Source organism: Chroicocephalus ridibundus, chromosome 5 (genome assembly GCF_963924245.1).
Source record: "Chroicocephalus ridibundus chromosome 5, bChrRid1.1, whole genome shotgun sequence".
Taxonomy (NCBI): Eukaryota; Metazoa; Chordata; class Aves; order Charadriiformes; family Laridae; genus Chroicocephalus; species Chroicocephalus ridibundus.
The window spans coordinates 42,432,946-42,456,869 of NC_086288.1; the positions used below are offsets into that span (position 1 = coordinate 42,432,946).

At 64.4% G+C, this 23,924-nt stretch overlaps 3 protein-coding genes across 8 annotated transcripts in view; 2 read left to right on the forward strand and 1 right to left on the reverse strand.

Annotated features, from left to right (window-relative positions):
• Nucleotides 1-77: 77 nt before the first annotated feature.
• CDC25B (cell division cycle 25B) lies at nucleotides 78-7,075 on the reverse strand. 4 transcript variants are annotated; one of them, XM_063336841.1, is made up of 16 exons: nucleotides 6,820-7,075; nucleotides 6,407-6,531; nucleotides 5,634-5,685; nucleotides 4,440-4,481; nucleotides 4,131-4,167; nucleotides 3,874-3,981; nucleotides 3,674-3,793; nucleotides 3,315-3,449; nucleotides 3,088-3,162; nucleotides 2,634-2,810; nucleotides 2,403-2,498; nucleotides 2,012-2,074; nucleotides 1,817-1,915; nucleotides 1,378-1,511; nucleotides 1,139-1,250; nucleotides 78-886 (listed from the first exon to the last, which is right to left on the reverse strand). In XM_063336841.1, the coding sequence occupies exons 1-16, from the start codon at nucleotides 6,936-6,938 to the stop codon at nucleotides 746-748; spliced, it is 1,635 nt and encodes a 544-aa protein (XP_063192911.1). In that variant the 5' UTR covers nucleotides 6,939-7,075; the 3' UTR covers nucleotides 78-745. The 4 variants fall into 4 exon arrangements, with proteins under 4 accessions (XP_063192911.1, XP_063192910.1, XP_063192912.1 ...); XM_063336840.1 differs by having other exon boundaries at nucleotides 5,634-5,712; XM_063336842.1 differs by lacking the exon at nucleotides 1,817-1,915 and having other exon boundaries at nucleotides 5,634-5,712.
• A 5,717-nt stretch (nucleotides 7,076-12,792) lies between these two features.
• SPEF1 (sperm flagellar 1) lies at nucleotides 12,793-17,147 on the forward strand. 2 transcript variants are annotated; one of them, XM_063336034.1, is made up of 7 exons: nucleotides 12,793-12,925; nucleotides 13,079-13,190; nucleotides 13,368-13,524; nucleotides 14,623-14,671; nucleotides 14,939-15,002; nucleotides 15,273-15,384; nucleotides 16,594-17,147. In XM_063336034.1, the coding sequence occupies exons 1-7, from the start codon at nucleotides 12,817-12,819 to the stop codon at nucleotides 16,699-16,701; spliced, it is 711 nt and encodes a 236-aa protein (XP_063192104.1). In that variant the 5' UTR covers nucleotides 12,793-12,816; the 3' UTR covers nucleotides 16,702-17,147. The 2 variants fall into 2 exon arrangements, with proteins under 2 accessions (XP_063192104.1, XP_063192105.1); XM_063336035.1 differs by having other exon boundaries at nucleotides 13,368-13,503.
• A 1,534-nt stretch (nucleotides 17,148-18,681) lies between these two features.
• ADISSP (adipose secreted signaling protein) overlaps nucleotides 18,682-23,924 on the forward strand; it is a 13,132-nt gene continuing 7,889 nt past the window's right edge. Inside the window, exons 1-3 of one of the 2 annotated variants that reach the window (XM_063335977.1) lie at nucleotides 18,682-18,747; nucleotides 20,767-20,876; nucleotides 23,833-23,870. In XM_063335977.1, the coding sequence (XP_063192047.1) occupies nucleotides 20,858-20,876; nucleotides 23,833-23,870 (57 nt within the window). In that variant the 5' untranslated portion in view covers nucleotides 18,682-18,747; nucleotides 20,767-20,857. Of the gene's footprint in view, nucleotides 18,748-20,615; nucleotides 20,877-23,832; nucleotides 23,871-23,924 lie in introns of those variants that run through there. The other variant, XM_063335976.1, reaches the window with a different exon arrangement.

A 23,924-nucleotide genomic window follows, 5' to 3' on the forward strand; every position in this document is an offset into this window, starting at 1 on the left:
TGCCCCCCACTGTTAGCCACAGCTGGCTTAGAAGAGGAGAACAAACTATTTTAAATAAAATGGGGGGGGGGGGGGGGGGGGGGGGGCACCGAACAACAAAAAACCCCAAAGCAACCCAGGCTGATGCAGTCAGTGACTGCACCCACAGGGTGCGCCCCCCAGGCAGCTGCCCCCACCTGGAGAAGGGCTGCAGAGGAGGTTTAAGTGCTTTTCTGCCTCATTTCTGGCAATTAAGCCCCAGGCAGGGTCTAACCAGCTCCATGCCCTCCCCTCCCAGGGCTCAGCTGCAGCCCCATGGCTTTCCCAGAGCTGGCACAGGTGCCCTGGCCCAGGGTGCAAGGGAGGGGGGCTGTCACTGGCTTGGGGGGTTGCCCCGGAGCCCCATTCCCTGCTCCGAGGGAAGGGAGAGCTGGGGGAGGCAGCCAGCACCCGCTACAGCTCTGCCCCCACCCCGGAGGCCCAGAGGAAGGTTTAACATGGCAGTGACTTACGGTCTGGGCTAGAGGGAGCAGTCCCAGACATTTCCCCCACACCAGCCACAATTTAGGATAAAACCTAAACCCTTTTTACCCTTTTCTAGGGTAAAAAGGGCTAAAAACCCACCCTGCTGCTGAGGTCAGTGATCCCGTGCAGGGCACCCGGCAGAGGAGGGCTGGGGAGAGCTAGGTTTTAGGGCTGGGAGATGTTGCCGGATGGCAGCCCCAAGGGGGCAGGGTGGGGGGTTATGGGGGTACCCCCAGAGTCATCAGAAGTTCTTGAGGCGACTATAGAGCTCCTGTTTGCTGCGCTCGCCCGCCCACGTGCGGCTCTTCAGGCGGAACTTGCGCAGGTCCTCCTTGAAATCCTCATGGTGCATGGGGCGATAGTCCTGGGGCTCGCAATGTGTCTGGACACCCACAATGTGTCTGTCAGCACCTGCAGCACAGCCCCTGCCCCCCACCCACGGGAAAACCCAGTACCCCAGGACCCTCAGCACAGACCCTTGCCCCTTGAAATACCATCCCCATGGAGGATGCTCAGCGCCAGACCCCTCTCTTCCCCCAGCAGGGCAGGGTTTGAGAAAGGGAGAGGGTGTTCCCCATGCCCCACCCCAAGCCCTCCCCTCCTGCCACACAGTGGGCAGAGGTGGGGGACTCACCTGGTACTGGGGGAAGAACTCCCGGTACCCCCCCTTCAAGACATAGAGCTCAGGGTAGTGGAGGTGGGGGTACTCATTACAGGCTCGGTCCTTCTCCCTGACGAACCGGCACCTGCGGGACAGGGGAAGGTGATGGGAAGGGGCTGCGGCAGGGATTGTCACCAAGCCAGGATCCAGCCGTGTCCGGGGAGGGTCCAGAAACCCCAGCATACACACACACACCCCCCGCCCCAACTCACATCCTGGGCCCCCTCTCAGAGGAGAACTCGCAGTGGAAGATGACGATCACCCTCTTGCTGGCGTCAAAGGGCACGATGGGCTTCTTCAGCAGGAAATCCTCCACATCCTGCTCCATCGGCAGGTTGACTGCACCCTGGGGAGGGAGACGAAGCACCTTCATCCCCCCACCTCCCGTTTCATCAGGAGGAGGGGGGTCAGTACGCTGCCCGCAGCCTCCCCCATCACCCCCCATCTACAGGGGCACCATCACCCTTCCCCCCCTGCCAGTTGGGGCTCAGGACCTTTGGGGAGGGCTGCTCGACCCCTTGGGGGTGGAGGGGGGGGTGCTCAGGACCTTTGAGGGAGCCCAGCCCCTCTGGGATTTGATGAGTTTGAATTTCCCCCACCCCACAGGGGCCCCCCCACCCCACCCCGGAGGGGTGCAGCAGCAGTTCTGACCTTGATGTGGCCTCCCTCGTACTCGTAGGGGTACCTGCAGTCCACGATCACACAGCTCTCAATGAGGCTGCTGAACTGCCCTGTCAGCACTGCCACCATCTGCAGGGAAAGCCTGTCACTGAGGGGAGGAGCGCGGGGGGGGCCAGGCAGGCAGCCCCACAGGGGCAGTTCAGGGAGAGGCTGCTGATCCCTTACCATTTCAGGAGAAATGTACTTCAGGTCCTGGTGCTTCCCTTCCACCGTCTGCAGCAGGTAAGCCTGGAGGACAGAAGGTGTGCTGTGTTCAAGATCCATCCCAGGGAGACCTCCCAGAGCAGAGGCTGTCTCCTGCTCCCCCCGACCTTGAGGACTGCTCCCCCAAGGGAGCCACAGACACAGCATGGTGCTGGGACTAGAGGAGCAGTGATCAGGCTCTCCACGCATTACAAGGTCTGCAGGCTGGAAAGTCACAGCCCCAAGTCCCCAAGCAAGGGCCACCACAGCTGGATTTGGGCTCTTGCACTGGTGCAGGGCTCTGCCGAAAGCCCCTCTGCTTCACGAGGAAGGGGGCAGCACCCCCAGACCTCCAGCATCCCTGTGGCCCTACCTTGGAGAAGTCCCCAATGAGCTCCTGGTGGTCGTTGGCCAGCAGGTTCTCAATCTCCTCATGGGAGAAGGACCTGGAGCGCAGCAGCCACGCTTTCTGCAGAGACACAAACCAGAGACATCCCCTCAGCATTAGCAAGGGCTCTGGCAGAGCCAGGGCGTGGGCCAGTCCCACCAGCGAAGGGCGGACCATGACAAGGACACCTTGCCCCAAGGCTTCCCCATCACCCACCGGCTCTGCTGCTGCCTCCTCACTGGGGGTACCAGCCACGCTCCTCCGCCGCTTGGTCTTGACAGGGGTGTCCCTGTCCTGGGGCCGGTCTATCCGCTTCAGGATGGGCCTGATGACGCTGCTGGGCATTGAGGGTGAGCGGAAGAGCTGCCGGCACTTGCTACGCTTCGTGGGACGCTGTGTGGGGAGAGCCAATGTTGCTGCCTGGAGGTCTGTCATCCCCTCTCATCACCCCTCCCAGCTCCTACCAGCACCGTGAGAGTGGGGGGACAAGGGTCCCACACTTTGGTGGCCACACACAACCCAGAAAGAGCTCAAAGCCCCCAGGCTGGTGCTGCTCACCAACCAGCCCCTTTGTGAGGGACCCTCACCCCCAGATTCCCCTTGGAGAGGCTGGGGGGGAGGCCTGGGTCTCCATCCACCCCCCCGCCCCCTGGCCAAGGCTCCCACGTACCGGCTCTGCCTCCTCCTTCCTCACCAGCGGCGCAGTCAGCAGATTCTCCATCCCCTGTGGCACATTGGCATCGCTCTGCCAGGGCAGCAACCAGGAGGGCCATGGGGAAAGGTAGAGAGGAGCATGAAGGGGCCAAGTCCCACTGGCAGCTTCCCAATCCCCCTAAGCAGGGATGGACACCATGCCCAGGGCCCATCCACCCCCACAGACATCGGAGCCCTCCCTACCTTCATCTCCTCCTCATCCAGGATCTCCATGAAGCCATCATCTTCATCCTCAGACATGGAGGAGGTCAAGGAGCACCGGCGCAGTATGATGGGGCTATCTCCCTGGGGGAGATTTTCCTTCTCGGGGGTGTTGAACTGGAGAGGACATAGCCCACGGCTCAGGAGTGGGGCCAGCCCCACACCAGCCCTGTTTCAAAGCAGGATATCCCCTCCCCAGGCTGTAACTACCCCTTCAGCTCCCACATCCACAGGTTTCCAGGTCAAACATGGAGGTTGGAGCACCAGGTCCCAGCTCAGCAGCTCCTGCAGCAGGAGGATCCATCCCCAGTGTCCCCCCGGAGCCCCCCAGTCCCTCTCACCAGCAGTCCAGGTGCAGAGACAGGTCTCTGGGCGAAGCGGTCCCTCCCCGCAGCCCCATCGCCAGCAGGCAGCCGGCTGCGCTGACCTGGCCTCTGAGGCTTCTTGAAGACAAACCCCTCCTGCAGCAGGGGGGCACAGCATTAGCATCCACCTGCCCCTTCCCCAGCACCACCTCCCTTAGCCTCACTGCCCCCCTCACCTTGTCCTCGGGCTCTCTCCGGCCGCTCTGCTCGGCAGCCCTGTGGCCATTGAAGTCCCGGGAGTGGGAGATGTTCTTCAGGACCGGGCTGGCCCCCAGGAGCTCCGGCTGTGGGGCAGGCAGAGGGGTAAGAGATGCTGCACGACCCCTGCCCTCTCCAGCTCCATCCTCCTCCTCCTCCTCCCAGCTCAGCCAGCCAGGGGCACAGCAGGACCCAGCTTCCCTCCACTCAGCCCCGCAGAGCCCTCAGAACTTACCGACAGCGAGTGGATCCTCCGCATAAGGAGCTTATTGCTGCAAGAAGCAGGGAAAGGAAAGGATTAAAGGACAAATGGTGCCCTGGATCAGCGGTGTCCCACAAAAGCTGGCGTGGCCCACCCCCCCATCCCCCAGGTCCCCGCAGCAGGGTGAGACCTCTCCAGAGCTGTCACAGCTCCCAAAGGACCCTGGGGCAGCAACTCCTGCAAGCACAAAGCACCACCCATACACTAATCCAGACCCTGGGAAGGGCACAGAGACAGCCTGGCTTTCGGGTCTGGGCACAGGGACAGAGCCCCTTCACTTACTCTTTGAGAACTCTCCCGGACTCCAGGATTGCTTTCTCAAAGCTGCATGGAGAAGAAAGCCAGGGTTAGGGGAAATTGAACCCTGTGCCCCAGCCCAGGAGCCCCGGGGATGGGCAGCCCCAGCCCTTACAGTGCCCCCAACCCCATTCAGAGGCTGGCAGCGCCCCAGGGAGAGCAGCCCAATGGCGGGGGCTTTCAGTCCCACAAAGGGTTAAAGCCCCATCTGGACATCGCAGGTTTCAGACCAGGGACCCCAATCCGGGGCTGGGGGGAGGTGGGGGGGAGGGCAGCACGCCGGGGTGGTCCAGGGCACCCCGATGACCTCGCTCCGCGCCCAGACAAAGCCGGCAGCAGCGGCGCCCGCTCTCCACCTGTATGTAAATCCGCCCGCGGCAGGGATGCTGGCCGGCAGCCATATGGCCATGCTGGCGGCACGCTGTGGCAGGACGGGAACCGGCACGTCCCCCACAGCTGAACACACCCAGCCCCATGGCTGCTGCCCTGGCCCCACCATCTGCCCCCAGTTACTCATTCACCCAGCACATCTGCTAGAGCTGGGCTCTGCCAACGGCTGGGTGAAGCCACCAGCACAGCAAAGGCATGGGGGGGTCTCGGGTGCACCTCTCCAACGAGGGGGACTGGCAGCAGGTACAGTAGGCAGAGCCCCTCACCCCCACACAGGGCAGCGCCGCAGAGCTTTGCTCTCAGCTGAACCCTACACCCCCCCAACCTGCATCCCCACCCCATGGGGCCAGTGCAACAGCACCCCAAGGCAGGGTGGGGGGAGGCGGGGGGCTGTTGGGAGCCCAGGGGGGTGTTCAGCACCCTTGCTCCGCTGCATGGCAAGGCAGGGAGCTGGCAACCAGCCGTCCCTGCCAGTGCAGCCCGGAAGAGGATTTGGCCCGGCCGCACCAAGGCAGCACCGTGCGGGCTTCCTGCCTGCACCCGCTGCCAGAACCCTGCCTGCAGCAGGGCTGTGCTGAGCACCGGCGCTGACATCCCCGCTCTCCCTGGTGCGGGGTGGTTTCTCACCCCTCTAGAAGTAAATTTTGTGGGGGGTGCACAGGTGGAAGCACAGCCCCCCCCCAGCAAGGCTGGGACCAGGCACTGCAGGCAGCTCAGGGCAGGCAGGGCCTGACACTGCCTGCGGGAGGGCGAGGGGGGAGCCCTGGGGGGAAAACAGGGAGCACTCACACTTCCTCCAGCACCGCGGGGTCCTCCTGCGTGGGGGAATCCAGCCCCACTCCTGTGGGAACAAGGGGCAGGGGTAGCACTGGGGGAGAGAAATCGGGCCCCGCTGGGGATCGAGCCATGCCCTGCCCCGGGCCTGCTTCGGCACAGCGCCGGCACTGCTCCTGTGGGGCTCTTTGCAGGAGGCAGCCGGGCAAAGGAGCGCCCCCACATCCTGGCTGTGCTTCCCCACTGCTCCAGCCGGTGCTGGGGAAGGGGTCAAAGCCAGTGGTACCCACTGCGTGCTCACAGAGGGGCCCTCGCCCACCCCCCCAGTGTGGCAAGGGGGATGGCACTGACCCTTGAAGCACCCACCCTGGCCAAGATGTCCCACGTCACCCCAGCCAGGGACCCCGCTGGGGTGGTCCATGGCCAAGCCCCCAGGGAGCAGGGTGGGGGCTCTTGGCCATCATCCCCCACAGGGAAGGGATCGAAGTCGGAAGCACCAAGGAGGAAGTCCCAATTTGAAGCTGGCGCGGGCTAAGTGCCTGGCGGGAGTGACTCAGAGCAGGGCCGGGAGCTGGGAGCAGAGTAGGGGCCCAGCTCCCACGTGCACCCCAAGAAGCCCCCAGCCTCAAACCCCCTCCCTGTCTCGCCAGCCACATGCAGGGGGCCCCTGCCCACGCATCCTCCACCCCACTGCCAGGGGACATCCCCCCCCCATGCCACAGCTCCCTGTGCACGGCCTCAGTCCCGGGGAGAAGGGAGCGGGGGGTGCAGCAGCGCCCATCACTCACCCGCATCGGAGGACTCGGAGGAGACTGAATCCCGGGAGGAGTCGGAGGCCACCGACTCTTGGGACAGGCTGGACCACTGTCGCTGGAGGACCCCGGCGACCCTCCGCTTTGGGGTATCCCAGTGGCTGCAGGCAGAGCGGAAGGGGGATCAGACCGCGGGAACGTGGCACCCCGCGATGCTCCTCGCCCCTTCCTTGGGGGTGGGGGGGCAGGGTCAGCATCAGGGGCTAAGCGGGTGGCCCAAAACGCCTTAACACCCCCCGCCCCCGCCCCGGCAGGGTGCCACCCGCGGGCTCAGCACAAGCTGCCCTCAGCCACGCGTGTCCGGCAGGGGGAGCCACGCATGGGGCACCCCCCGGGGCCAGCAAGAGCCACGCGTGGGGCAGCCCACCCCCCCCCCCGGCACCGCTCACCTGCCCAGCCCCGCCAGGTTGTCCATGTCCAGCGCCAGCGTGGTGACCGGGGACATGCCCGCTCGACCCGCCGCCAGCCTGGGCATCCCACGGCGGCCGGGGCCGCCCCGCGCCGCCATGCGGGTGCAGGAAATGAAGCTAAAAATCAATTAAAAAAAAAAAAAAAACCAAGGATGCCTATTTTTCCCGCGGCGCCGCACCGTGCCGTGCCCGCCGCCCTGTCCGGTTCGGCGGGGCCCGGCCGGGCGCGCGCCTGCCGCCGCCCCTATTTATATTCGAAAAATAACAGGGGAGCGGCGCGGCGGCAGCCAATGGGGAGGCGCCGGCCGGGCTCGCGGGACAAGGACCCGCCCCCCCGGGGGGGTGGGGGTGGCCACGGACCGGGGGGGGTGGGGGGACACGGGGGGGACAAGGCCCAAAGTGGGGGCAAGACACCGCGGGGGGCGGGGGGGGCGCAACAGGGAGGTGGGGGGTGACACACATGGCTGGGGGGGGACACGGCCCAAAGTGGGGGCAAGGCACCGAGGGGGGGGGGCAGAATCGGGAGGTGGGGGGTGACACACATGGCTGGGGGGGGACGCGGCCCAAAGTGGGGGCAAGGCACCGGGGGGGGGGGGGGGCAGAATCGGGAGGTGGGGGGTGACACACATGGCTGGGGGGGGACGCGGCCCAAAGTGGGGGCAAGGCACCGGGGGGGGGGGACGGGGCACAATCGGGAGAGGGGTGGCATATGTGGTTGGGGGGAGCATGGCCCGAAGTGGGGGCAAGGCAGTGGTGGGGGGGCATAACGGTGTGGGGGACGCACACATGGCTGGGGGGCATGGGGGGACATGGCCCAAAGTGGGGGCAAGGCACCAGGGGGGCAGAGCCGGGGGAGGGGGCGGGGGGACATGGCGGGGGCTTGATGTACCGAAGTTGGGGGAAGGGCACAGAGGGGGTGCATGGCCAGTGTGGTACATGGGGGGAGGCATGGCCGGGGGGGGCATGGGGGTGGGGGCATGGTGGGGGACAGGGGGACATGGCTGGGAGACGTGGAGGGGCACATGGCTGGGGGGAGTGTGGAGGGGTGCGTGGTTGGTGGCACATGGAGGGGGAGGTGGCTGGGGAGGGGAGTATGGAGGGGTGTGTGGCTGGGGGGACATGGAGGGGGACGTGGCTGGGGGGGACACAGAGTGCTGTATGACTTGGCGGGGGGGAAACACGGGAGGGATGCGTGGCTGGGGTGGGAGGGGAGGAGGATGCGTGGCAGGGGGAACATGGAGGGGAGCATGGCTTGTGGGGACATGGAGGGCTGTATGGATGGGGGTGTGGGGGGGGGGCATGACTGGGAGGGGACATGGAGAGGTGCCTGGCTGGGGGTACACGTGGCTGGGGGGGCCTGCATGGCGGGAGGCACAGCTGGGGAGGGTGAGTGGTGGGTCTGCGAGGGCAGGCATGGATCAGTGTCCCTGGGTGGTGGTGCAGCCCTGGGGGGTCCCGGTGTTCGGACACGGGACCCTCCTGGCCCCCCCCCGGCCCCCAGCCACATGCCAGCCCCATGGCCCAGAGCAGGCACTGGGCTCAGCCCCAGTGTGAGCTGGGGTCATACTGGGGGCCAGCCCCGCATTGGGAAGGGAAGGGGGCCAGGCTGTACCCCTCCGCCCCGAGCCCGAGGGAAGAAGCCGGAAAGTCAAAATACCCCTTCCCACGCGGAGCGCACCCCAGGCTGGGGGTACCGGGGCTACCACTGCCCCCTCACCCCACTGTACCCCCGGGGTCCTGGCTGGGTGCCCCCCCACTCCTCCCATGCCAAAGCCACGTGCCATGTCACCAGGCTTGAAACCCAAACCTGCTGCCCTGTCCCCCAGCCCGGTACCCCCCTCCATCCGTCTGTCTGCCTGGGGAGGGGGTCTCCAGCCTGTCTGGGGGCTTTCTGATGGAAAGCCAGGCAGGAATGTGCCGGACGGCTGCGGCCTGGGTGGCCGTCCTGGCCTGTCATCCATTGTCCCCGGCCCCATTCTTTCCTTTCAGAGGGGAAAAGAAAAGAGGAGGGGGTGGCCGGGGTGGAGACCCCTCCTCAGCTGGGGCAGGGCAGGGGAGGGAGCAGCTGGGGGAGCGTTTGACCCCACTGGCTGCCATGACACCCCCGTAGTGGCCAGATTCTGCTCTCCTGGAGCAAGTGCAGGGCACGGGGGTCCCACATCCCACCGGCCCAGGGATGCTGGGCACGTCCCAGCACATCCCAGTACAGCAGCGGGGCTGGGGATCAGTGTTGCTGTGGGCTGGGGGTCCCCGGGGTGTGGGGAGCAGGGCTGCAGCACCCCGGGGTGCCCCAGGGAGGAGGACAGGCAGCTCTGGGGGGGGTCCCCAGCCCCCCAGCTGGGCGGCTGTGGAACGCCCTCCCTGGCCACCAAGGGCTTTAATTGCTTCCAGCCACCCGAGGTTGGGCTGGGGGCTGGGGGCAGGGGGGGGGGAGGGGGGGGGGATGGTGCAGGAGGGGCTTCAGGGGCTGGAGGAGGCTGGCTCGCTTTAATGGCCGCACAGCAAGAGCTGCCATAAAGATTACTCTAATTAACGAGGGCGGGGTGGGGGGCTGTTGGCAGCGGCAGGGCTGGCTCGAGGTGGGGCTGGGCCCCCCTGCCCCGCAGCCCCACGGCATCCCACCCCACTGGGCAGCTGCGGGTGTCCCACCACCTCCCCGAGCCCCTCACCCAGCCCGGACTGCCGCAATGTAGGACCCTCACCTGGGGGACAACACACCCCCACACTTCAGGAAATAATCCCACAGCATCCCCTTTCCCTCTAGTTTCCTTCACAACCTGAGTGATCTGGGCAGGAATATGCACCAAAAATGCCAACATCTTCCTCAAGAGCATTTGCCTGGACATGGAAAACCTGTTTTCTGCCCCAAAAGGCAAAGCGTGCCCATCCAACTGTTTTTTTTTTCCCAAATTCTTTATAGCTGTGGCTGGTTTTTCATGGGGGGCCCTCGCTGCCGTGCATGGGGTGGCCATGGCAGAACCCCGGTGCTCTTGGTGCTGGCACCGGGGCTGGGATGATGCAGAGAAGCAGGAAGCCATGTATCAGTGCCAGCTCCTCGGCGCTGGCTCCAGGTGATCTGTGGGGCAGGGTCAGCCTTGGCCCCACGCGTGGCATGGCATAGCATGGCGTGGCATGACGGCAGGGGATGCAGGAGGAGGGTACCAGCCTGTGGCTCCCTCTCTGCTGGCGCCCTGTCATTGAGGGATGGAGCATCCTGTGGTCCCTGTAGTCCCCGGTGGTCCCCAAGCTCCTGTGTGGCAGCTTGCGGGCAGCACGCACACCGACGTGGCTGGTGTGACCGTGGGCATTACAAAGCCACCAGCCCCAGCTTGGAGAGGCGGTGAGGATTATGGCAAGTGGGGGGGGGGTCACCCGCCTCCCGAGCCGCGGGGCGTGCGGGGCTGTGGGGTGCCTCAGCACCAAAATACAGGATTTGAGAGATTTCAAAGACTTCAGAGTTTGATGAGCTAGAGGGGCAGAGTTAGGAGGAGGAAGAGGATGGCGGCAGCAAGATGCCGAGGGGCTGGCAGTGGTGGTGGCACTGGAAGTGGCTTTGCTGGCACATCCGGGACGCACGGCCACGGCGGAGGCTCTGGGCGAGGCTGCAGCTTCGGAAGTTGCGGCTGGAGGATCCTGGGGCTCCCCGAGCAAAACCTCCCCACCCCAAAGCATCCTTGGCAGTGATGGGGAGGAAGCTGCGGGGGGGGGCAAAGGGGCGTCTCCGTCCCCCCCCTTCCTGTTTTGCTGCTTTCTGCTCCGCGCACCCAAGGGAGGCTGCGGCTGCTGCCCGTTCCTGCGACTCGGGGCCCGGGGACGGTGGCTGCTGTGATGAACCCTGCCCTGTCGTGGAGGGGGTGGTTCTGGTTCAATACACCGAATTTGGTTCTGGTTTGACCAAAAATAAACCCTTTCATGCCACTTTTATCTTCAGCGAGTGCCAAACCATGAGTGAAACCCCATTAGCCCCCCCTCTCTCGCAGCTGCTGTGGCCAGAAGAGGCGTGGGGTAGGGAAACTGAGGCACGCATCCTGCAGGGCTGCTGGCGGCAGAGACGGAGCTCCCGTGTCCAGGCCCTGCCGTAGCAAGGGAGCAGCAGGGACCGAGCAGGCGGTAGCAGCAGATAAACCACCCCATCAGCGGGAGCCATCCCCATGCTGTCCCCGTCCCACCTCACTGGGGACCGAGCCACGAATGGGGCTTATCGCTGTGCCCAGCGTCTCACTCGCCCCTGGTATCACAGCCCTCAGTACCATAATCTGCCCATCCCTGCCCGTGTGCCGGGGCAGCCGAGCAGCCCCACGGGGTGACAAGCCACGGCACCAACCCCGCACGTCCCGGCTTGGTTCGTGTCGCACTTTCAGCCGGCTCCTCTGCTTGGCTTTGCCCGGCGGGAGCCTGCAGCCCGGCTGCCAGGATCCATGGCTGGGAGCCTGGAGCCACGTGTGGACCTTGGAGGGAGCCAGGCTTGTGGACTACCACCAGGGCGACCAGGGAGTCCTGGCTACCTACACACAAACGTGGCTGGTTCTTCTGGTAGCCCTGTGCCAGGGAGAGATGGTATTTGGGCCAAGTGTCTGTCCCAGCTGAGATGTCCACCCCAGCTAAGATGTCCATCCCACCTATAGTGCCCATTCCAGATAAGATGTCTGATCCAGATAAGATGTCCATCCCACCTATAGTGCCCATTCCAGATAAGATGTCTGATCCAGATAAGATGTCCATCCCACCTATAGTGCCCATTCCAGATAAGATGTCTGATCCAGATAAGATGTCCGACCCAGACAAGATGTCCAGTCCCAGCTATGGTGTCCATCCCAGGGAATGGTCCGTCCCAGGGAACAGTCCATCCCTGCTAAGGTGTCCATCCCAGCTAAGATGTCCTTCCCAGCTACGATGTCCAGCTACAGTGTCCATCCCACCTATGGTGCCCATCCCAGATAAGATGCCCGACCCAGCTAATATGCCTGTCCTAGCAAAGATGTCTGTCCCAGCTAAGATGTTAGGAAAAGGTTCTTCACTGAGTGAGTGGGTGCTTGGTCCCTAGAACAGGCTCCCCAGGGAAGTGGTCATGGCACCAACCCTGTCAGCATTCAAGGAGTGTCTGGACAACACTCTTAGTCACATCACTTAGTTTTAGGTAGTCCTGCAAGGAGCACGGAGTTAGGCTTGATGATCCTTATGGGTCCCTTCCAACTTGAGATATTCTATGACTCTATGATTCTATGTCCACCCCAGCTAAGATGTCCGTCCCAGCTATAGTGTCCACTCCTGGGAAGCGCCCCCCCAGCGGCTGCCCCCAGGAGGGGATGGCAGACCTTGGACACAGGCTCGGGGTGCCCATTGCCAAGAGCACCACCTCGAGCTGATCTTTAGCCTGGGAGGTTGGCAGCTGGGGCCACCTGCCACATTGGGGTCCACCATCGGACCATCTTGGGATCCTCCTCCCTGCACCTTCCCAGAGCGGAGACCCCCCTTGCTCGGGGTCTTCCTCGCTGGTGGGTGCCAGGGCTCTCGCTGGCCTTCCCCACTGCTTGTGCCCCCCCACCCTTGACCTGGTCCTGCTCCCCACCCCTTGCTCAGGGACCACTTTGCTGTGGTCTTAGCACCCCCAGGGCCTCCACGTTGCATGTGGCCCCCCAGGGCCTCCCCATTGCTCAGGGCCCTCCTCACCGTGGCCCTGGACACCCCCCCGCCATTGCTCACAGACTCCCTCACCCTGGTCCTGCACCCCCAGCCCCCTCCCCTTGCTCAGATCCCCCCAGACCCCCATCACTAAGGACACCTCCCCTTGCCCAGGCCCCCCCGCCATTGCTCGGAGCCCCCCATTCCCCCCCCGGGCCTCCCCCTCGTTCGCCGCCCCCCCCCGCGCCCTCCGGGCCGCCCGTTGCCAGGCGACGGCCGCGCTCCCAGCATGCCCCGCGGGGCCGTTGCCATGGCGGCGGGACGCGGCGCGGCCCGGGGGTGGTGGGACGCCGCATGGCGGGCGGCGGGGCGGAGGGCGAGCTGCGGAGCCTCTACCGCTGGCTGGATGCCGTGCCGCTTTCCCGGCCACGCAGGAACGTCGCCCGAGACTTCAGCGACGGGGGTGGGACGGGGGGACACGGCGGGATGGGCCTGGGGTGGGGGGTCGGGCCTAGGGATGGGCCTTGGCCGGGGTGGCCCCTGGGCCTTGTGGGCCCGGTGGGAGAGGTCCCGGGGTGCCCGCCGCCCCCAGCCCCTCTCCTCCTCTCCTCCCCAGTGCTGGCAGCCGAGGTGGTCAAGTTCTTCTTCCCTGCCATGGTGCAGCTGCACAGCTACGTGCCTGCCAGTTCCACGTCGCAGAAACTCGCTAACTGGGGCCATCTCAACAGGTACCGGGTTGGGCGGCAGCCCTGCTCCCCCACACTGGGAGCACTGTGCTGCCCCGCAGAGTGTCCCCACTTGTCCTGGCTGGGGACCAGGCCAGCCGGGACCCAGCTGAGGGTGCTGCGGGCAGGAGGTTCCCTGCCTCTCTGCCCTCCTGGGTACTCATTTGGCTCCTCTTTTAGGAAAGTGCTGAGTAAGCTGAACTTCTCCGTACCAGACGATGTGATCCAGCAGGTTGTGCAGTGCCGGCCGGGCACGGTGGAGCAGGTGCTGCTCCTGCTGCGGCAGAAGATCGATGAGAAGCAGAGGCAGAGCAAGGTGGTGCCTGGCCCAGGCCAGGTCAGAGGGGCCTGGGGGAAAGGGGACACCCGGTGTGCCACATCCTGGTTGTAGATACTATGTCTAAGGGGCTGGGGAGCAATGAGGGCAAGTAGCCACTCTACAGACAGGTCAGTATAATCAGAGCAGGGCTGAGCTATGCCCCAGGCACCCTTGTGGGCATCACTATCCACCTGAGTACCTCCGTCTCCACATCATGAGGATCCTGCTTCCATCTCCCGGGGGTGCTCAGAGGCAGAGGAGCTCCCCACTGGGAAGCAATGCAGGTGGCAGGGCCGGTCTCAGTAAGCAGCCACAGATGGCAGCCGTGCGCTGCCGTGGGAAGCACTGTGGCCCCACTCGATCCATAGCCTTGACTTGGCCCCGGCAGCCCGGGAGGAGCGGCTGTGAGTCGGGGAGGAGAGGGGATGTGGTCTCCATCACATTCCTTCCCCACTGCCCATCACCGGTCCCTCCTCACTGTGCTCCCTGCTCGTCTGACGCCCTTGAAGAGGAGCAGGGAGGGTGTTGGGTGTTTGCATGGGGCTTGGCGGCATGCGCTGAGCACGCAGCTCCAGGACAGAGCTGGCAGCAGTAGCTGCCTCCTCTCCTGCCCTGGGCAAACCCTCAGCCCATGACTGTCACGGTCCTTGCGATGTGAGAGGAGGATAATGAACCTGTGGAGCTAGAGCAGGCTGGGCTGTCTCTGCCAGCAACTCAGGTGCTCAGGTCAGAGGAGGAATTTGCTTCGGGAAGGGCTGTGGCTGTGAAGCAGGCAGGAATTCAGGCAGATGGATCCCAGCCTTGCCTTCAGGCTGTAACTCCCAAGCAGCCAGCACCAAAGCCACCCTGGGAGCCCCCTGCTTTTAACTGGCCTCTCCCACTGCTGTGGGAGCAAACCCCCAGGCTGGAACTCCCCAGAGCCTCAAGCCCCAGCACTGCTCAGAGAGTGGTGGCATGAGGAGCCAGGCAGGCTGGGGTAACCCTGTCCCCTCTTCTTCCAACACTGGGGTGCGGCCAGGCCCCCTTGCTGCACAGGGGCTGTTCGTGAGCTCACCCACGGGGACACCCATGGCTCGTGGCCAGGCGTGATGTGTGTTTTCCTTCCTCTCTGTGCAGGAGCAGGGTGTACGGGCAGCTCTGGAAGAAGTCAGCTACCTGGAGACGGGTAGGGTCAGTGTATCGCCCATCAGAAAGGAGGGTCCCATCCCAGCTGTGCTATGGGCTCCCTGGGTTCAAACCCCAAACCATGACCTTTCTAGTCCCTGGAGGGGGGCAGGGGGCATACACAGCCCTGCCTCGTGGTGGGGCACCCAAATAATGAGCCAGGCCTGGGGGGATAGGAGACACCGCTGGAAGGGGGTGTCCCTGGGGGAGCGGGTGGGGTCGGCAGAGCTGTTTGAGCAGATCATGCGCTAACTGCTGTGTTTTGCAGGCTACTCAAAGGCGAAGGGCGGCATGGGAGGAAGCTACGCCCAGGAGTCTCCCAGGGCTGCAGGGTAAGGGCTGCTGGTGCTGTGCAGGGACACTGCAGGCACGTGTTGAGTGCTGGTGATGTGCCCATCCTGGGGGCTTCTAGAGGGATGGGGCTCTGGGGGTCCCTGCGAGGTTCAGGGGAGCCCTGTGCCACAAGGGCAGTGGTGTGTGGGGCAGGATGTGGAGGAGCTGCGTGTGTGTGTGAGCCCCATGGCCTGTACCAGCTCCGTGGCCTGTCAGCAATGCTGCAGGAGGGGTCAGTTATTGTCCCGACAATTCCTTTCCTGGTCCAGGGTGATGAAGAGCTACCACGGCTGTGCCCAGGCTTCCCCAGGGGACACGGCTGTCCGCCAGCAGCTGGCAGAGAGGGAGCAGGCCCTGCTCCTGGCACAGGAGACCATCCAGGTGAGCCCACCCTCTGTCACCCCAGCCAAGCACTGTCCCTGTGGCAGCACTGAGGGACAGATTCTCTTCGCTTCCCCGGCCATCCTGCGATGGTGGTGTATGCAACAGCCCAAAGAGGTGTTTGCTCGGTGCTGTCAACCTCCTGGGCTGCTGCTGTCTCTGTACCCAGCTCTGGTGGCACCCTTGGGCGTGGGCCAGCCTGGTGGTGGCTTTGCCGTGGTCCAGCCGGCCAGACTCTGTCTCAGGTGCTCCTCTGGCTGCTCCACAGCAGTGCTGGGCTCCTGGGTACCGTGCTGGGCTTAAAGGACAAAGGTCTGGTCAAACCAGGCCAGACAGGCAGCGATAGCTCAGCGTGGCCCGAAGACGTGGTTCAGTCCCCGCAGCCCTCTTCTCCTTCTGCAGCAGAAGGTGTTTTGCTGACGTTTATCCAGTAAAAGCCCTTGTAAAGCCTCTGCCTGCAGATCTCCTCCCGGGGCAAACAGCTTTCTCTTTCAATCCTTCCCTTCTGGCTGTGCCCTCAATCTCTGTGGCACACACCCATGTCAGTCACGTCAATCCGTGATTCCCAAATGTTCCCGATCCTTATGCTTTCTGGTCAGTCCTTCGAGCCCGCAGTAACGAGGGCGATGCAGAGTGGGCATCGCAGCTGCACAGACCCTCTGCATGTCCCGGGGCTGCAGACCAGGCTCCAGGCATGTCTTGTTCAACCTTGGGCAGTGGATGATTTTGGAAACAGAGCTTCATTCAGCACCAAGCCAGGGAAACGGCTCTGTCTTGCCTAAAACCAGGGCTTTTCTGCTGGAAAACATCTCCTAAGATGTGAAATTTTGAAAGAGGGGAAGGAATGCTGTGGGGTGTCTCAGGTGTGAAGAGTTGTCACCAAGTCCTGGTGGGGAGCTGGGACTCCTGGGTCACGTTTTGGGGGAGTGTTTGCTTGATGCAGGTTGTGGGAGCAGAAATAGAGACCCGAAATCTGGCAGTGGTGCTCACCTGCCTCAGTTTCCTCTGTGGTTAAAGATGGCTGATGCTGTTCAGTGAGTCCACCAGCCACACCAGCCTGGCCCTGAGTTCACTGTCAGCCCCGTGTCCCCTGTCCTTGTCTGCTGGGTGTCAGGCAGGCCCCGCCCCCCCCCGAGCCTACCTGGGGTGGATGGATGTGCCTCCTGCCCCCCAAAACCAAACTGAGGGGGTGTCGGGGTTTCTGCTCAGATCCTGCAGCTGAAGGTAGGGAGGCTGGAGCAGCTGCTGCACCTCAAGAATGTGCGGATAGACGACCTCAGCCGGCGCCTGCAGGAAGCCCAGTGCCCGCAGCGGTGAGCGGACCCTCGCCTGCCTGGTAGCCCCTTGCCCAGGCTGCCCTCTCCCCCACCCCTCTCCACTGCCTGCCCCACCTCTCCCGCCCGTGGGAGCTCCTCCTGAGCTGGAAGAGCCATCCCGGTGCCTCCCAGTTGCCACAGTCCCCAGGATGGACTCTCAAGGACAAAAGCCAGAGGTGGAAAATGCAGATGCAGAAGCAGGGACCCTGTGCCCACCCTTGGGATCCCCCCATGGCCGCCGGCGGGCAGCGTGGCAGCAGCATCGCTACGCCATGGGCTCCGCTCAGCCCTCCTGCCAGCGCCTGCTGACGGTTCCCCCTTGCATGTTGGTAATTAAAAAGCCAGGTCATCGCTTGGAGACCTCCCTGCAAGGCTGAGTCGCTGTGGGGATCCAACCTGCCCCTGCCTGGGGGTATTTATTTCCCAGCTGGTCCAGCATCGGAGGGCGGTGGGCAGCGTGGGGATGCCGCTGGGCTGGCCGGGCTGGGGGAGACGTGCGCTAGCGGAGGCTGGGATTTAATCCCTTACTCAAAGCTGTTTGTTTCTGTAATCTCTGAGAAAATCCGTGCCACGGCACACAGACCTGCTTGCTGTGTGGCTGGGCAGCAGCCCCAGGTCTCAGCCTAGTGCTGCCACACGCCAACCGCGTGGGCAGCCCAGCCGTGGGGTGGGGGTACCTGGTGATACCCCCTGTTCCTCCGCTTGTCTCCCACGGGGGACATCCCCAGTTGTGGGAAGATGCCTGGGGGTGGCTCTAGGCACGATCGTCACTGCATCGGGGTCACCTGCGGCCTTCTTAGGGTAAAAAACAGTTTTTTTCCCAATGTGTGGGTGTGTGGTGTGTCCCAGCAGAGGGGCAAGCTGGGGTCTGCATGTCCCTTCCCGGGGGGCCGAGCTGTGCACGGTGTCACACGTGCTGGAGGCAAGGACACAGCTGGGGCTCCAGCAGCTCCCTGGGAATGAAGCCCCACAGTTTTAAGTGTTCTGGCATCTGGAGGCCATGGCTAAAGCCAGGGCTGCTGAGGGACTGCAGGACGAGCTGTGGGGGGGTCAGCTTAACCCCTGGGGTGTGCCGTGTTCCCTGTCCCTGTGTCCCTGCTGGCACTGCATGTGAGATCCAGCCCTGCTGGCTCATTGGGGCTGAGCAAGCCCTGACCCCGCTCCCCCACAGGGATGGCTCTTGCCCCACATGGGGGGGCCCGCTGTTTCACTCTACATCATTCCCAGGCGGGTGGACGTGCTCTTTGGAAGGGAACTGTCAGTGTTTTCCTGGCAGGGACGCGTCCCAGCTGCCTTTCCCACTCTCAACGCCCCTGACAGCCGGCTCCCGCCATCCCTGCTGGTGCCTCGCCGTCCCCTCAGGGAGACGTGGCCCTTCCCCGTGCTCTGTCCCACCGGGCGAAGGGACACGTAGCCTCGGATGGTGACAGCCAGAGCCTGGGAGCTCTGCCGGGCCAGGCTGTCCGGAGTCTCAGGGTTGTCTCCAGGGGATGGGATGGGATGGGATGGGATGGGATGGGATGGGATGGGGTGAGCCAGCCCGGCCCAGCCACCGTGCCCGGGCCCCAGCTCGGTGCCCGGCCGCCCTCCATCCTCCCCCCGTGTCCCGCAGCTCGGGCCGGGCTCGGAGATTGAAGTCTGAGCAGCAAAACATTGTCAGGAAATGACAGGTTGCCATGGCAACCGCATCGCCCGGGGAGCGGGGGGGACCGGGCGGGTGCCCCCCTGCGCGGCGCCGCGCACCCCACCGCCAGCCCCGGCGTCCGGCAGCCGTGCGCGCCCGCCCCCCATTGGCTGCCCCAGCCTTTCGCCCCGCCCCCTAGCGACAGTCCCGCCCCTTGGAGACGAGCCTACCCCCGCGGGGGCCGCTCGGGAAGCGGTGCCGCCGGAGCCGCTGCCGATGGGCGTGGCGGGGGGGGGGCGTGACGGCCGAGAGTGCGGGCCAATGGGAACAGCGGAGGGTGTGGCGGGGCCAATGGGAGGTGGGGGGCGTGTCCCGGTAGTGGGAAGCGGGGAGCGCGGCGGCGTCCGGGACGCACTGGCCGGGGTGAGTGAGGGGCAGACCAGGGGAGCGGGGTCTGGAGCGGGGGGTGGGTGTCTCCGGGGTTTCTCCCTCCCCAGGGCGGTGGGGCCCCTTCCTCTCATTGCCCTCTCCCGGCATAACCGCCTCGGCGAGGTCTCCAGTAGCCCCCGATCCCAGTGGGCTGGGGCAGGATGCTCTCCCGGGCCGCTCCGCTGGCCCGTTGCGCAGAGAACACCGAGGCTGGGGGCGCATCCCCGTGTCCCCTCTTGCAGCCCCGGAGCTGAGTCGGGGTGTGTGTGTGAAAACACGGGGCGCGGGGGGGATACCCGCACCCACGCGTGACGGGGACGGGGCCACGCGGGTGATGGCGGAGGCAGATTGGGGCCACCCAGAGCGGTTCGGGCGGGGAGGCGTGCGTCAGCGCCGCCGCCTCCTTACTGCTGCTGATCCCCGGCCTCGGGGTGCCGGGGAGCCACGGGAAGGGGCAGAGCGCTGGGGACCCACTGTGCGGGGTGCTGGGCGGGGGCCCGACGGCGTGGGACTGTCGGTGGGTCCGTGGGGTACCCACGACCCCGGGGCTTTAGCCTCAAGGGTATGGGGAGCCCGTGGGTCCTATGTTCACCCCCACTGCAACCACCCTGGTCCCCAAGCCCCCCACTGCCGGTCACATGCTTTGCACCTGCTCTGGGGGCGCTTGCCCTGTGCCCCCCACCTCCTGTGGAGCTGTGTCCTGTCCCAGGGTCTCCTCCCACCCTGTGCTGCCCATGGGCAGTTTCTCTGTCCCCGGCACATCTCTCGAGGCATCCCCAAATCCTGGGCTTTTCCCTCCTGGCTCTTCCAAGCTGGATCGTCTTGTCTTTGGGCAGCAGCCCAAAGCCCACTGTGGGGCATGGGGGCCATGGTGAGGGTCTGCTGGCGCCCTGGCTGCTGGAGAGGCTCCCCACCCTTTCATCTCTGCTTTTTATCATGTTTTCCCCAAAGGCTGACGCGATTGATGCTTTTTCCATGAATTTCCTTGTGCTTATCAGGCCAGACTGCTGACAGGGCTGTTTTGGGCACCTGCATCCTACTGCTGGATTCCTTGGGTGCCCAGCAGTGATACCAGCCCATATTTGGGCTCCCACGGCCTCCTGAGGGGCAGTGGCACTGGGTGGCCCCAGGGAGGAGGTTTTAGTCTCAGCTTCCATCAAAGAGATCTTTGGGGGGGGTCGGATCCTGAACCCCTGTGTGGGAAGTGGGGGATGTGAGCCCCATTGCCCCTAGCCTGGATCCAGTGGCTCCTCCTGCCTTAGTGCAAGGGCAGTGCCCACCCTGGGGCTGGGGGTGCTGGCAGGGGTCCCCCATTAGCCTGCAGGGACCACAGGGGAGCGCAGCCCTGGGGAGGCAGCATCAGATGGGCAGGAGAGAGTGGTTCTTACCGTGGGAGCCATGCTGCCAGGCCTGGAGAAAAGGGTTTGGGGAGGTTCGGGTTTGGGGTCCATGCTATTGCTGAAAACCTGCAAGGCTTCCCCATCTCGGGGCTCGGTGTCCCGGAGCCCTTGTGGGGCGGGAAATGGGGAAACTGAGGCACGGTGTGCTCTCTGCTCGGCGCTGGGAGATGTGATGGTTGTGTCCTGGCTGTTGTGCCAGGGAGGAATGGCACAGCAGGAGGAATCCTCCCTTTCCCAGGCAGGGGCTGGCTGCATCCCTGAGGGCTGGCAGAGCAGGAGCCAGGGCCGGTCGGGTCACGCCGTGGGGTCGTGATAGAGAGGGCAGAGGCACTGCCCATCCTGCCGCTGCTCCTGCCCTGCCTGTGTGATTGGGGCAGAGCTGGGCACAGGCCCTGGCGTGCTGCCCGCCGCTGCCCAAAGCTGGGCTGCCTGACGCCCCCGAGCTGCAGGCAGGCTCCTCCCCGGCAGGTTTGTGCCGGAGCAGTGCTGGAGTCGCAGCCGTGCAGTGCCGTCGCGTCTGTGGTGCTCGGCTGGCCCCAGGACCTGGCTGGGACAGCAGCTGCCCTCCCCAGCTCTACCTGCCCCTGCCTAACCCTGCCTGTTCCCTCCCCAGCTCCGGCGCTCGGGAGTGGCGGCAGCCCCGGAGGATGGCCTCCTGCCCATGCCTTTGAAGTTTCGCGCAAGGACGACTGCTGCAGGGACACATGGCTACGGCTAGCAAGGGTGAGTCCCTGGTGTCCCTTGCCTGCCTGCCTGCCTGCTCCTCACCCCCTCTCGGGCTGCCTGCTCCCCGCCCAGGGCTAGTCTCCAAGTTTGATGCTCCTTCCCGATGAAGCCCCTCTGCCCATGGCCCTGCCTGCAGCCAGGGATGCAAAGGCTGCCTGGAGCTGCACGCTCCCTGTCCGGGGAGCAGCTGAGCAGGTCGGAGGCTGCGGGGGACCGGTGGTGGCATTGCTGCTGTTTTTCTGCTGCAAGTTGGTTGCAAGCAAGCGGCTGCTGAGGGGGCTTGTGGCAGGCTCGGGGCTCCGGTGGGGTGCTGCTGGCATCGCTCAGCTGCGATTCCCCCTCCAGTGATCGGCACAACCCTTGGCACCTCCTGCCCCAGGCGGGGCTGCTCAGGGAGGCAATGGGTGCCAGATGCTCCTGGGGTGCTCCTGGCCTCTCCCGGACCCCATCTGTTTCCCCGAAAGGCTCTGGCAGTGCCGGGCTTGGGAAGCTGGGCGCTTTGCTGGTGCGGGGAGGGGACCCCAAAAGGCCGCTGGTGCGAGGTGCCCTGTGGCGGGAGTGCCTGGCTCTCCACTGCATCGAGACAAAGACCGAAGAAGCTCTTTGTGCTGCTGCTGGGCGTGATTTCGTCTCCCTTTGTGCGCCCGGTCACGGCTCTGGCCTCTGTGGCTCCTTCACCGCTGCTGGCAAGTGGAGCTGCCGGATGGCTCCATCCCGGGGACTTTCCTCCCACCGGTAGTAAAGCCTTCTCTGGCTTCCCAGCAGGATGAGGGCCAGGCGAGCAATCCCTTAGTAGTGATGACAAAAGACAGGCATGTTGCTTGCTCTGGGCTGCCTTGTTCTGGCAGCATGGGGGAGAGGGGGCTGGGGGTCCCTGTGGGGAGCAGCATGCTGGGGGAGCCCTGTGCTTCCCTGTTCCCAGCCCTGCCTCCCTGAGGACGCTGAGGCCTGGGTGCCCTCATTTTGGGGGGATGTGGTGACTCTGAAGATGGCATCTGCTTCCAGAGCTTGAGATTGCTGTTGACATATGCAAGGCAGGTGGCCCCCTCTCTGTGGAAGGTGTGGGTTGGACCCCCAAACCCACCCCCGGCTGCCCGGGGATTGTGGCACCAGACTGGCTGCCATCACGCTGATTGTGTGGGGTCCAGCAGGTCCAGTGACCCTTCTGCCGTGACTGTGGTGGGACTTGGGGGCTCGAGATTGAACACACCAGCTCTGGGTGATTTTCTGCCCAGCCTCTGCCTGTACCTCTGCCTGTGCCTCCCTTTGCTGACGGGTGTTTGCAGGACGCACAATTACATTTCATCCCTAATGAGATGTCTGTGCTGGCTGACTCACGGCAGATCCTGCGTGGTGGGTGCCCCTGCCCCACGTGCCTGGGGCTGCAGAGGTGCCACTGTCACCCATTCTGGGCTGCCTGGGGCAGCCGCTCTCCTGCCAGGGTGAGGACTGTCCCTGTCGGTCCCTGCTGAGCTGGGACGGGGGCACCGCGCAGTGCGGCCTCTCAAGGTCACCGGGGTGCGTGCTGGCAGGTGACCTGGTTCTCGGGACAGCCGGTTCCCGGGACAGCTGCCCGCGGTGCCTGGCTGCCACCTTCGCATTCTTCTGACCTCCCTCTCTCCCGAGGGTCTTCAGACACCCTGTGCTGGGGGGCTAGCCGAGCACTGTGGCTGCCCAGGTGGACAGTGGCTGGGTGCCCTCCGGAGACGCTCGTCCCCAGGGGCCACGAGGCTTCCAGACTCCGTGACAGGCATCAGCTGTGCTGCCTCCAAGCACCGTGTGATGAAGACACATATTTGGGATTTCCCTGCTGGTCTCCTGGCAGCATTGGGGCTTGGGTCCTCCGAGCCAGTGCTGGCATCAGGGTGCCCGTCAGCTACAACAGGCTGAGACCATTGTCCGTTATCTGCAGCTCCCAGCCAGCTTACGGGATCCACGTGTGTCCCTGGGCTCATCCTGCCCTGTGGCACCCATAAAGGCTCTGTGGGGCAGAGGGTGGCTGTGCCCGGTCACGGGGGGCTGGGGGCTGCCTGCATTTCGGCAGGGAGGGTGCCATCTGTGTCCCCTTCCCCACCACAGCCACGTGCAGCCGCATCATTCTGCAAGCAGCCGAGTCTCTTGTTTTCCCCTGCGTGCGGGGAAGGGATTTCTGCCGAGCTGTTCCGGCTGAACAATGCCGAGTTATTAAATCTCCGGCGTTTCCAGCCTGCCGAGGCACAAGAGCCTTTTCTTTAAGGAGGCGGCAATCTGCTCCCGGCTGCTGCCAGATGGATGCAATCGGCAGTCGGACCAGGGGGTTTCTTGGGGTGTACTAGAGAGGAGGAGAGGAAAAGGAGAGGCTGTTTTTACTTGAAGCTCACAGAGAGCATATTGCAAAGGTGCGAAGCAAAAGGGCATGTAGCGTTTGTGCCCCTGTGCAGGCTCCTGCTGGCCATGGGGACCTCAGTGTTTCCCAGGGCACTGTGGTTTTGCTCCCCAATATGCTAGCCAGACCCTGAGATGTGTGGAGCCCTTCCCTGGGGAAGCTGTTCTTCCCCCGTCCTTGTCCTACCTGTGCCCCCTTCCGGCAGTCTGTGTCTCTGCTTGTCCCTCTCCTCTGCCCTGAGAAAATCACGGGAGCGAGCAAATGCTGCTGATTCTGGGGAATGGATGGGACCCTCACAGTCTCTGGCATCAGCTGGACCATGCACTCCCCACTTGCTTGGAGAGTGAGCTCTCTGTGGCCACTAGTCACCCATGTCCATGTGCTCCCTCCCCAGCCTGTGGCCACAGGGTGTTTCTGAAATGAAAGGGGGAAACTGGGGGAAAATGAGAAACAAGACGGGGGAAACTCCATGCTCCAGTCTTGGTCCATCCCCGGGGGCTGTGGGGGGACACAGAGCTGGGGATGAAGAGGGTGCGTCCCAGGTGGGCAGAGAGTGATGCCAGGCTCTGTCCTCTCCTCCCCACGCAGGCAGCAAGGCGAAAGGTGGGGGCGTGCGCTTCGCCCCCAGCCAGCCACCGAGGGGACCCACGGCCACGTGCACTTCGATGAGAAGCTCCACG

What these genes read in the sequence shown, in the direction of transcription:
- CDC25B (XM_063336840.1), bottom strand. Translation starts at nt 6,938, where the DNA reads ATGGCGGCGCGGGGCGGCCCCGGCCGCCGTGGGATGCCCAGGCTGGCG. An exon ending in CTCCGAGTCCTCCGATGCGG is followed by an intron (nt 5,713 to 6,406) that starts GTGAGTGATGGG and finishes TCTCTCCCCCAG; the next exon opens with TGCTACCCCTGCCCCTTGTT. An exon ending in TCCGGGAGAGTTCTCAAAGA is followed by an intron (nt 4,168 to 4,439) that starts GTAAGTGAAGGG and finishes TGCTTCTTGCAG; the next exon opens with CAATAAGCTCCTTATGCGGA.
- SPEF1 (XM_063336034.1), top strand. Translation starts at nt 12,817, where the DNA reads ATGGCGGGCGGCGGGGCGGAGGGCGAGCTGCGGAGCCTCTACCGCTGG. An exon ending in CCGAGACTTCAGCGACGGGG is followed by an intron (nt 12,926 to 13,078) that starts GTGGGACGGGGG and finishes TCTCCTCCCCAG; the next exon opens with TGCTGGCAGCCGAGGTGGTC. An exon ending in GAGTCTCCCAGGGCTGCAGG is followed by an intron (nt 15,003 to 15,272) that starts GTAAGGGCTGCT and finishes TTCCTGGTCCAG; the next exon opens with GGTGATGAAGAGCTACCACG.